The sequence below is a fragment of the Silene latifolia genome, chromosome 11 (assembly GCF_048544455.1).
Source record: "Silene latifolia isolate original U9 population chromosome 11, ASM4854445v1, whole genome shotgun sequence".
NCBI lineage: Eukaryota > Viridiplantae > Streptophyta > Magnoliopsida > Caryophyllales > Caryophyllaceae > Silene > Silene latifolia.
The window spans coordinates 7,589,663-7,601,880 of NC_133536.1; the positions used below are offsets into that span (position 1 = coordinate 7,589,663).

The following is a 12,218-nucleotide window of genomic DNA, read 5'->3' on the forward strand; positions in this document are numbered from 1 at the left end:
TTTATTAACAAGTTAACTACTAATCATAAAATAAGTACGAGAAAAAAAAAGATGTTAAATACAAAGTATAAAATACAAGAAGATACGATTAAGTAGGTACCAACACAGTAAAAATGGGCACCGATTAAAAGTATAGCATTATAATAATAATAAAAAAGTTATAACACATAGAAAGGGTTCATTTTTTTAACATAGAAAGCGATTTTTCAAAAAAAAAATCATTGTGAGACGTTCTCAAATGAGAATTTGTGTTATTTCATTTCAAAGAATAAAATTTTACTGAGAAGTGGAATGACTGATTCAAAGTAAATATGGGTGAGTTTTCTTACCTTGAAAAAAAAAAAGAAAAAAAACGTAAGGGTAAGATTATTGTTAGTCTTGAGACGAGTTTTTTGGTAAGTCTTAAGACAAGACTCACTCAAGACTACCAATAATCTACCTTAGTCTTGACAAAGTCTTAACAAAGTCTTAAGTTGAGTCTTAGAAATCCAAGACTCAACTTAAGACTTTGGGTGAGTCTTGACCCCACCTAAAGAAAGATTATCCAATGGGTAGACAACATGTGTCCTTTCTTTTTGTTAAAAAAATAAAGTGGAGTGTAAAAGTAGAGTCTGAGGTGAGTTTGACGGAAAATCTATAAAGTCTGAGGTGAGTCTAAACAATAAAGAAATAATAAAAGTTAGTGGAAAGGTGATGTGGCAGAGTCTTAAGATTTGGGAGAGTCTGACTGATAATCTCGCCCTAAATATTGCTGAATTTGGTGAGACCTACATTTACCTGCATCATATGCTCAGATGCTCTTTCATACTACAATAGTTGTCTCACTTGAGGACTGAGGCAAATCACTTAAGTGGTCCGAAATCCAAACAACAGACAAGACGACCACTGTCCGCTACACTGGACCAGATTATATCACTATACCGCTGTCCGCTACACTGGACCAGACGACCGCTGTCCGCCATGGTCAGGTGTTGATGTCAGTTTCATCTTTTGTCCGGTCTAGGACTGAACCCAATGAACCATGGAACGCTTAACTACTTTTCAAATAATAATAGGAAACAGCAAAAAAAATAAAAAATGAGGCATATATGATAGCCTCTGCAAACAATAAGCTAACCAAATCATAAATTTCCAACATAAACTGTTTAACAGTTCAGCCAACATACATAAAGGACATATCAGTAGAAACCAACCGAGATTCAGCAATGAAGACACCACAGATTCCTTACAACACTAGCATCATATATATACAGGCTAATTACCCCTGAAAATTCATTCTTCTTGAACGAAAACTTGCATAACATTTGATCACTGTACGAGAGAAGGTCACTAGCTTGCAAATCACTGATTAGCATCACAATCGTCAAATCAGCTACTTCAAATCTCCAATCAGGAGAATATTAAGAACAACATTACCCCATTATCAAGTAATGTCGTAAAACACTCCTAGTTGTGGCTGACTGATGAGGTAAATTTGGTAATGTACAAACGATTAGTGTACTATTTACTCAATCAGTTTCACACTCACACAATTTTTAGTAGTAGAGGGATGGTATAAATGGGATGTAAAAAGGTCACTAGCTTGCAGCCTTGCACTCTATAATTTGCTCGCAAATATGTGTAAAGAACATAACGGAAAAATTTAAAAAGGAAATTGGAAAGAAACCAAGAATTTGAGGTTGTATCACATACCGATTGGATGAAGGAAACTAGCAGATGCCATTCAAGGCTCTTTTCGATAAGAAGGAAGAGCATCCAACAGTTGTTCAAGCGAATATGCATTTCCAAAGCCCTGCAAGCTGCAATAACATTCTTGTACTCTTTCTAACATAGAGGAACGCTACGTCTTTACTCCTTTCCCAAAAATAACTTGAGGAATACTTTCAAGATCTGTTACCCCGTTACTAAATTTCTGCGGCTCGTTTAAAAAACTCGCCACAATAATTTTCCATGTTCAATGCATAAGGAGGGTTATGAGAAACAAGCCTCACAAGCTTTAGAAGGTAAAATACTCCTATGTGAATAAACCACAAATACAGCACAACACATGAACAATTGATAACCACAATCCTACTGTGAGCATTGATCAGAATAACAAGTCCAAAATTAGCTCATATCCCCACCTCAAACATAATTATACACATAGCTAGTACTAACATCTAATGTCTTCAAGCAGATCCACGATTTAACCTAAAAGAAAACACAAATCTAAACTATCTTCTATCATGAGGGGAGAATATAGTGATGCAATAAGTCCCATCGGGCATATAAGCCCCAAAAAATTGATAGGCCGATCACCAATACACTCATGTGAGCCCCGCTCCTATTGGTTCATCTAACTTAACTTGCCCTGAAAAAGGAATCATCTTTGACACCTTCATCATCTCTTCCTTCAATTTGTTTTCTTCCTCGTCGAGGTTAGCTAATTCGCCAAGGAGGATTGCTCTGCGTTCCTTGACTTTGGAACTTAACTGACTGAGATTGTTCAACGATTCCACCAAAGGTTTGCTTTTATGTACTTTTAACGCCTTTTCAACATAAGAAACCAACCAGTGAACTTTGAAACATATGTTTCTTAGATCAGACAGTGTGGAGTTTAGATAATCAGCTTGGCTGTCACTTAAGAACTGGATTGGGTTGTCCTCGAGTATTTGTACCATAGCGGCCATCGACTCCAACGCCCTAGCTACTATGTCACCACTTCGCACAATGCTGTCTTTTACTATGTTCCCATGGTTATGCCAAATCTTTTGCAAGATTGGGACTAAATCAGACCTTATATCAAGTCCTTCAAATTTGGTAGTTGCAGTATAACTTTTGGGGCTCTGCATAAAGAATTAAAAGACATCACAAGAATGGTACAACCAGAAAAGATATAATCTCTCCATCTCATATAAATTATCCTCATTTGACTTTGTTGGCCTAACAATGTGGATTTTGACCGATATTTCATACAATATGCAATAGTTTTAATGTTTTAAAAGATACTATTGTCAAAATAATAGTTTTTGATAGCTCGAACAAGAAAATATTTACTTTGTATTTCTTCGTATATTCGATAAATCAATGGTCAAGAACTCAACATTGATAACAGGTGACCACTTAAAATCAAATGAGACATTGTGAAGTGTCTAATAAAGGAAAAGGCTAAATAAAGAATTAATTTGTACCTCAGTCCTAGAGGATGTAGAAGCCTTAGGCATTGCTTGAGTGATGTCTTTCCCTGAAGTCTCTGCAAGAATATATTGATCAAGTTAAAAAGTACGCAGTCTAGAACAAAAGGTAGAGAAATGGCCGTAAGGCCAGTATTGTATGTGTTCTTAAATACAACAGTCATTAATCATTACCTTCTTCCACTGCGTCATTCCCGCTATTCATTCTAAGAAGAGTTCTTGTAACTTCTTCTTCAACAACAGAACGAGAAGGCGTGACAGGGTCCTTTTGCAATGGTGCATCACTCTCAATATCTGCTTCTTCAGAATGCATCTCTTCATCCTCCTTTTCCTGTCTCTTTAAATCACATTGCATGTTTTGATCCTCCTGATCCTTACTTTCTGAATCAGATTCCACCAGAACTTGATCCTGATCTTGACTGCAGAAATCCGATTCCATCTCTTCTTGCTCCTCCTCATTTTTACTCTTTGAATTCTTCAAATTAGATTGAACCTCTCCATCATTCTTACCTCCACCAACAAAATCCAATCCTTCATCGTCATCACGCTCCCTTCACCAAGAACACGGAAATCATTGTAACCTTTTCTAGAAACCAACACTATCAGTCAACAACCTACACACTACCAATCTACTGCGCAGTACCTACAGGCTACTACCAATCTAGTGCCCTAAACACTACACTTTAATAAAAAACAAAGCTCATGGGCATATTCTAAAAGAAAGTATATATGGAGCAATAACAACATTATTTCAATTACCTTACTGATTGGCTAGAAAACTCTGATTCCGGGTATTTGTTAAATTCATCAGCGGGGAAAGAGGAAACATTCGAAATCCAATCAGGAGGTGACCAATCAATCTTAGGAAAACCGGAATTCTCCCACTCCTCCTCCCTAGCAAACCTCTCATCACCCAACCGAAAAACAGCAATATCATCCTCACATCTGCGGACATTATCACTCTCAGTAAACTCCCAACCATCATTCCCATACTGTGGAAACGCGGCCTCAGAAAACACAATGCAGTTCCTATGCTCCCTTCCTGGAAACTTCCTCGACGCCTTAAGAAAAAAGTAATGATCCCTCCCCATAAACAACACCTTGTTACCCTTGAATCTTTTAACCCTATCCCAATAATAACAAGTCTTTCCTCGCCCATTAACCCAGCTCTTTAACCTAAAAACTTGGAACAATTTCTCCTCCGTACGAACCACTACATATAGAACTCCCTCATCGACCGCAAACCGTTTCCGCCACCCGAACTGCCCTGAACCGGGAGTTAGCTGTTCAAAAATTAGAGTTTTTCCCATGCTGATTTTCGCAACGGTTTTATAATAATTAACCAAATTGGTAATCCCCTGCCTATCAATCGCATAAACCTTATCCTGAAAATCGATAATGTCATCGAATTTGACGTCGCCGCGGTACCGCTTCGTTAACTTGACCCACGGCGAGACGGGATGACTGTTTGACGGAGTTGACCGCCACCGCCGCCGTTTAACGCGAGGACAGCCCTGGAGTAGACCACCGCCGTATAAAGCGAACAAAGTACCTCTGTTAGCACTCAGATAAGAATATTGTGAGGACTGGAGGAGGAGGAGCTTGTCGACGGAATAAGGTGGTTTTTGGAAAGCGTAGTAGACGGTGAGAGTCAAGGGATTGAGTTTTGAGATGTAGAAGTAAGGAGGGAGTTTAAAGGAGTGTGGTTTGGAGGTGAGGGGATGGCGGAAGACGTAGGTGTAGTCTGCGGTGGTTTCACGGGCGGTGATCCATGGACGGTCGGTGGAAGAGAGGGATTTCGGTGGTCGGAGGAGGTAGACTTCTGTGCTGTGGAATTTGTAAGGACGCTCAGTGAAAGCTAATTCGTCGGTACGATTGGTGAATTTTTTGGAGGTACACTCTGGTGTCTCCATTTCCTCCGCCGCACCCGCACTCAACTTCGAAAATTGTGGAATACAGAGTATGTGTTTTTTCAAGACCAAAAATACTCTCATAGAGTCACATTATCACTTAGTTAGGGGGTGTTTGGTTCGAGTATGGATCCTCTCCATTTCCTTTTCTCTCAATTTCCTTCCATTTCCTCTAATACAACAATATTAAATCATTATTCATCCTCCAACTCATCAAACAATCAACCGTTGGATCGTTTCAAAACGAAATCTTGAACGTTAATAAGAAATGGAAGGAAATGGAGAGAAGCATAAGAGCATGTACTATAGAGAGTACATTACCATCCTCTTATTTTTTCTCTTACTCTCTCATTTTTCGACACATCATTTTCTCTATGTCCCACATTCATTTCCACTGTGTTCATCCTCTTCTTATAATTTTTGTCTACAATAGAGAGGATCCTCCTATTCATCCTCTTTCATTTTAATTATATTTTAACTTATATTAAAAGAAAACAATAAAATGTAAATATTAAAAATGGAAAAATATGATTGGGTAGTTGGCACAAGGGCCAAGAAACCATTTCCTCTAATTTTAGAGGAAGTAGTGATCATCCTCTTGCTAAGAGGATGTTTTATGGAGGTTCCACAATAGAGAGGACCTCCTCTTAGATGAAAGAGAGTGTTAAGAGGAAGGGCAATCCTCTCTATTGTACATGCTCTAAATAGAGAGAATCCCAATTGGTTTGGTTCACACCAAAAAGTATGAGGTATGGGTACCAAGTATTTGTTTGGCAAATTTAGGGGTTTCTCATATATAAGATTGATACCCACGGGTATCAAACTAAAATCAACAAAAATATGAAAAAACAAATTATAGCTTATTATAAATTCAATTTTTTATATACTTAGTTGATTAAATAATCATTTTCCTGATTTTATAATATTGAAAATTATTATTTACGATATTTTAATTTACGCATTTTAACCTTAATTGAGGTTCAAACCCATACCACTCAAAAATGAAACAAACACAAGGTATGAGGAATCAAGTTCCAAACCTATACCACCCGGGTATAATTCCTGATTCCAAACCCATACCCGTGCACGAAACAAGCACCCCCTAAGACTTTAGGAGTGACTAAGTTAAATTATTATTAACTCCAATATTAATTTATTGTAAAATTTGATAGTAGTTTGACTATTTATTACTTCGTACTCCCTCCTATTCATTTTAACTCTCCCCTTTTTTTTTTTTTCATCTATTCATATAACTCTCCTATTTTCCTTATTTAGTAAAGTTTTATACTTATTTTAATCACCTTACCCCACAACAATACAACACAATACTCATACTTTATCTTATTTTAATCACCTTACCCCACAACAATACTTATTTTAATCATTTTACCCCACAATAATACCTTCCCTCTCTCCAATTACCTTACACCACCACAATACTTTACAATAAAATAATCCTACCCTTAATTTGTGTGCCCTTTTGAAAGGGGAGAGTTAAAATGAATAGGGGGGAGTATATTTTCATTTATTTAATGAATTTAATTATCGTCTAAGCAATAGTGCAAAAATATACTTTTCGGTCTAGTGATATATATATATATATACGTGCATTATATGCTCTTCGATTTTGCATTTCATTTATTACCTGAGATTCTGAGAACTTAGGAAACGTGAACACAAGATTATTCCAGACCTTTATCAAAGAAAACGTTTTCTTCAACCCAAACTAGCAGTTGTCTACCGAACAACATAATTCATCTGGAGATTTAAGTTGTTACCAATGTCAATTGTGGCTACAATAGTTGTCTCACTTAAGGTAGTTCATCTAAGTGGTCCGAACTCCTAACAACTGACGAGATGACCGTTACAGTTTACACAGGATCAGACTATACCAAACTTAATGTCAATGTCATCTGTTTTAGCTGAAGAAATCATAAATTTCAAACATAAACCTGTTCAACAGTTCAGGTGTTCAGCCAACATACACAAAGGACAATCAGTCGAAACCAACCAAGATTCAGCAATGAAGAAACAACAGAGTACTGGCTAATTACCCCTGAATTTGTTTTTTTTTTTTGGCAGCTGTAAAAGAGGATAAACCTAACTAACCATAGCCTTACAAGCAAGACTATGGGCAACATTATTAAAGGATCTAGGAATAAAACTAATAGCTAAGCAATGAAAAGAAGAGAAACAAGCATAAATGTCATCCAGAATAGCCCTTAGAAGATGATGCGGTCGCTCCATCCCAGTCAGTTGAAAAACCAGTGAGAGGCAATCCGAAGAGATCTCCAAATGTCGTATGCCCTGTTCCATGGCCCATAAGAGTACTAAGTGCACACCAAGACCTTCAGCTTGCAAAGCCGATTCAGCTTTAATCCTTTTGCTTGTATAGTAATACCTATCCCCACTTCGGACATAGCGACCCAACCAATCCCTGCTTTATCCAACCCTTTCCATCCCGCATCAACCATCACACGAACATAATCGCAATAACTGATCATGCCCACAACACACACCGGTTTACTTTCACGAATCCAATTCACTCTATCATTCCCTAGAGTATTAGTATTTCCCATGATGTTACATGATCCTTTTTAGCTACTTCAATAGCTCGAACCGCCGTGCTTACCACTTGTGTCCAAAGATTGAAGAACATTAGAGGACGGAAATCCATTCCCTAAAAAAGAACCCGGTTACGAATACTCCAAAGGCACCAAATTGTTGCTAAGAACCGAACCTGACGTTCCTCCGCGCCCTCTAAAATTTCCAAATAAGACAACGAGTCAATGACCCAAGTTCCAATGCTCAAGTGTGAGTCATAATCAGTACGAATACCAATCTCAGAACAAGCCCACAACCTTCGGGACACAGGACAGTCCCGAAATAAATGTTCCATTGTTTCCATGGTCGTATCCCCACCCCTACAAAATTTACATCCCGGATCCACCCCAATATTCCGCCGTGCAAAGTGTGACGATCCGCACACTTGAACCCTTAGTTTTATTTATGCTTATGTAATTTCATTTCCCTTGTACATTTGTAGTAAGTAATTTCTTAGTTTAGCATAGTTTTAGAATAGCTTTATTTCCATAAATAGGTATATCGCTATTCTGAACTAAACTTGTAATTTCAATGTTTCCTGCTACCAGGACCAAATTATCAAATTTGCCTCTATGAGAGGTGCTAGTCAATGAAAAACCGCTTCTCATCCAAAAGCTTGTTGTTGCTTGTTGCTTGCTTTCAATAATCGTATTACTTACTTTTATTGCTTTCGTGTGCCGGACTTGATAATCGTGACTAGGATTTCCGACACACACCGACCCGAGACCGAGTATCGTGCTAGTGGGCGATCCCTCACTAGCACGAAGATCCTTGTCGCTTGCATCTTGCCTTGAGACGGGCAAGGGTGCGCGCCACGGTCCGGCAAAAGTAGCGGACCGTGACATTTGGTATCAGAGCTCGGTCTTCACGACGAGCTGCTGCTTACGATGACGGGAAAGAACACAGAACCGAGTGGGAACAAAGGAGAAACTAGGGCCCGGGTGACGGCCTTAGAGAAACAACTTGAGGAAAAACTTCCTTATCTGGAAGGACTCGTGGTGAGCCTCGGGGGAACTCACCAAGCCGTAGACGAGACGGTAAAGGGGCATGAGGCTCGCCTAGAAGCCGTGAATGAGACGATAAAGGAGCATGAGGCTCACTTTGACGCCATAGAGGCAATGATTCCGCGTGAGTACGCGGAGAAGATGGGCTATCTCCATGAGAGAGTCGGACAACTCGAGAACATGTGTAATACACTGATGAGAATGGCCGCAGACGGGAGTTTTGGGGGAGCTCCGAAAGTGAAGCCGCCTACACCCCACAAGTATTGTGGGGCGAGAGACTCGAAAGAAGTCGACAACTTCCTCTTCGACATGGAGCAATTCTTTCGAGCTAGTGCGCTCGACGAAACACTAAAGGTCACTACCGCAAGCATGTATCTAATTGATGATGCCAAACAATGGTGGCGCTCCAAATACGCCGAGATTGAGGCAGGGAGCATAGTGCTGGAGTCATGGGACGATTTCAAACGACTCTTCAAGGAACAATTCTATCCGGAGAATACCGACTTCCTAGCTCGAAGAAAACTCAAGAGCTTGAAGCATACGGGTTCTATTCAGGAGTACGTGAAAGCTTACTCGACGTGTATGCTAGAGATATCTGATATGACCGAGAAGGATCGCGTGTTCCAGTTTGTCGATGGTTTGAAAGAGTGGGCTCAACGTGAGATCATGCGACAAAGGCCCGAGTCCCTCTCCGCTGCAATGACCGCGGCCGAGAGGCTAGTCGACTATTATTCGAGCGCGAGCGGCACGAAAAAGGTATTCTCGGCGGCGGGAGTAGCCCCGCATTTGGAGGAACACGTCGCAAGCCAAAACTCCTTCTACGGGAAATAGTCGATTCCGTCCAGGTGGAGATTATAGGAAGTGGGGGCAAGCCAATTCCACCCCAACTTCCTCAAAGGGGAGCACTTCGGAAGCGTCTACCGCTAGGAAACCGTTTGCTTGCTTCTTATGTAGAGGACCACACCGAATGTCTGAGTGTCCGCACCAGGGGGAGTTCAACACCCTCAAGAAGAATTTATCTAAGATGTCGGTTGAGCTAAACCCGAAGGGACGGACCATGAAGTCGACCGGAGGATGATGATGGGTTCAACGAACGAGGAGAAGTGGCACGGATGGGGGCGGTGCACATGATGTGTTCAATGGGAAAAGGCGCCAACCTTTCCGAAGCCAAGTCCACTGAGCTCATGTACGTTGAAGTAAAAATCAATGGAATTTGCGCTCGTGCCATGATAGACACGGGGGCCTCCCACAATTTTGTTACCCCAGATGAGGCGAAAAGGCTCGGGATGGAGATAAACCGAGAAGGAGGAAAGATGAAAGCTGTTAACTCCAGTGCTCAGCCGATTCAGGGCGTGGCCAAAGATGTAGTGATCAAGATGGGTGAATGGAGCGGGAAGCTCGACTTCACCAGCGTCCCGATGGATGACTTCAAGATTGTCCTCGGAATGGATTTCCTTAAGCGAACACCGACCTTCCTGGCACCCCATAACGGTTCCCTTATGATGGTCGGGTCAAACCCTTGCTTGGTGAAGGCCGTGGGAGGAGATCGTAAGATGAAGGGACCCCTTCTTTCGGCGATGCAATTGAATAGAGCACTTCAAAAGGGCGAGCCAACTTATTTGTGTACCATGTCCATGAAAGAGGACACTTCTGCTGAGTCAGAGGAACCCTCGATAATGCGAGTGTTGGAGGACAACAAAGACTTGATGCCAGATTCTTTACCTATGAGTCTTCCACCTCGACGCTCGGTAGACCACCAGATCGAGCTTCTTCCAGGGACAAGACCTCCTGCTCGAGGACCATACCGCATGGCACCTCCTAATTAGTCGAACTTCGAAAGCAACTAGATGATTTAATTCGCTCGTGGTCGATTCGACCTTCTAAAGCTCCATATGGAGCCCCTGCGCTCTTTCAGAAGAAACAAGATGGTAGTCTGAGATTGTGTATCGACTATCGGGCCTTAAACAAGTTGACTGTGAGGAATCGCTATCCCATTCCTTTGGTAGCGGACTTGTTCGATCGATTCTGGGCGCCGTGTACTTTGACAAGTTGGATCGAGATCGGGTTATCATCAAGTTCGGATTGCCAAGGAGATGAGCCAAAAGCGCTGCGTGACGAGGTATGAGTCTTTTGAATGGTTGGTCATGCCTTTCGGCCGACAAACGCACCGCCACATTTTGCACTCGATGAACCATGTGTTCCATGAGTACTTGGACAAATTCGTGGTGGTGTACTTGGATGATATCGTTGTGTATAGTCGCTCTTTGGTCGAACATGCCGAACACTTAAAGCTTGTGTTCGCGAAACCGCTGGAACAATCACTTATTTGTCAAAAGGAGAAGTGCGAGTTTGCCCAACCCGAAGTCAATTTTCTCGGCCACATCGTGGGAAAAGGGAGACTTAGAATGGATCCGAAGAAGATTACCGCCATCAAGGATTGGGGCACCCCGAGAAACGTGTCTGAGCTTCGCTCTTTCTTGGGGCTAGCAAACTACTATCGGAGATTCATCCGGAAGTATTCTAAAATAGCCGCCCCTAAGCGATTTGTTGAAAAAGGATATCAAGTGGGAGTGGTCGATCGACAGAAAGAGAGCCTTTGAGAGGCTCAAAGAAGCGATGATGCGGGGAAACGTATTGGCACGCTGCAGGACATCACCAAGCCATTTGAAGTAGAGACGGATGCGTCTGATTATGCCCTTGGGGGAGTACTCCTCCAAGAGGGTCACCCAGTGGCCTTTGAGAGTAGAAAAGCGAATGGGGCCGAGACTCAGATATCGCCCAAGAGAAGGAACTCCTTGCTATTGTTCATTGCCTGCGGGGATGGAGACACTACCTCTTGGGATCGAAGTTTATTGTCAAGACGGATAACACCGCGGCATCCCACTTCCTGACGCAACCCAAGCTCACCAGCCGACAGGCAAGATGGCAAGAATTGTTGGCCGAGTTTGATGTGGAGTTCACTTATCGACCGAGAGCGGCAAATAGGGTCGCTGATGCCCTAAGCCGTAGATGCGACTTGGCCACACTGCATATGATCGCTCACTTGTCCACCACCACCGTGGTCACAGATATTCGAGCTAAGGCAAAGGAACACCTCGACCAAGACCCAATGGCGAGGACTCTGAAACAGTTGGCCTTAGAAGGAAAGACCCGCAAGTTTTGGGTGGAAGATGGCCTTTTATTCACAAAAGGACATCGCATCTTTGTTCCAAAGGCGGCCGGGTTGAGGAAGATGCTTCTACAGGAGTGCCATGATACCTTGTGGGCGGGTCACCCGGGATGGCAGAGAACCTTATGCCTATTGAAGAGAAGTTACTATTGGCCCCAGATGAAGGATGATGTGATGGAGTACACGAAGACATGCCTCATTTGCCGTGAAGATAAGGGAGAGAAAGAAGCGGGAGGAATTTGTTAAATCCAGTTGCCGTACCTACACGACCATGGGAGAGTATCTCTATGGACTTTATCTCTGGGTTGCCGAAGGTAGGGGCGTTAAGTGTGATCCTTGTCATTGTGGATCGATTCTC

General features: G+C 41.8%; 2 protein-coding genes across 2 annotated transcripts in view; both read right to left on the minus strand.

Moving 5' to 3' along the window:
- LOC141610878 (uncharacterized) overlaps nt 1-12,218 on the minus strand; it is a 122,741-nt gene that overhangs the window by 76,733 nt on the left and 33,790 nt on the right. The window lies entirely within an intron of this gene.
- On the minus strand, nt 2,056-5,368 carry LOC141610876 (uncharacterized). Its single transcript, XM_074429168.1, has 4 exons — nt 3,933-5,368; nt 3,348-3,724; nt 3,171-3,232; nt 2,056-2,825 (listed from the first exon to the last, which is right to left on the minus strand). Exons 1-4 carry the CDS (start codon nt 5,165-5,167, stop codon nt 2,307-2,309), a joined length of 2,193 nt encoding a protein of 730 aa, XP_074285269.1. The 5' UTR covers nt 5,168-5,368; the 3' UTR covers nt 2,056-2,306.

Coding starts and splice junctions, on each gene's coding strand:
- LOC141610876 (XM_074429168.1), bottom strand. CDS start 5,167: ATGAGAGTATTTTTGGTCTTGAAAAAACACATACTCTGTATTCCACAA. Junction 3,725..3,932: donor TTTTCTAGCCAATCAGTAAG/GTAATTGAAATA, acceptor TTCTTGGTGAAG/GGAGCGTGATGACGATGAAG. Junction 3,233..3,347: donor GAATGACGCAGTGGAAGAAG/GTAATGATTAAT, acceptor ATATTCTTGCAG/AGACTTCAGGGAAAGACATC.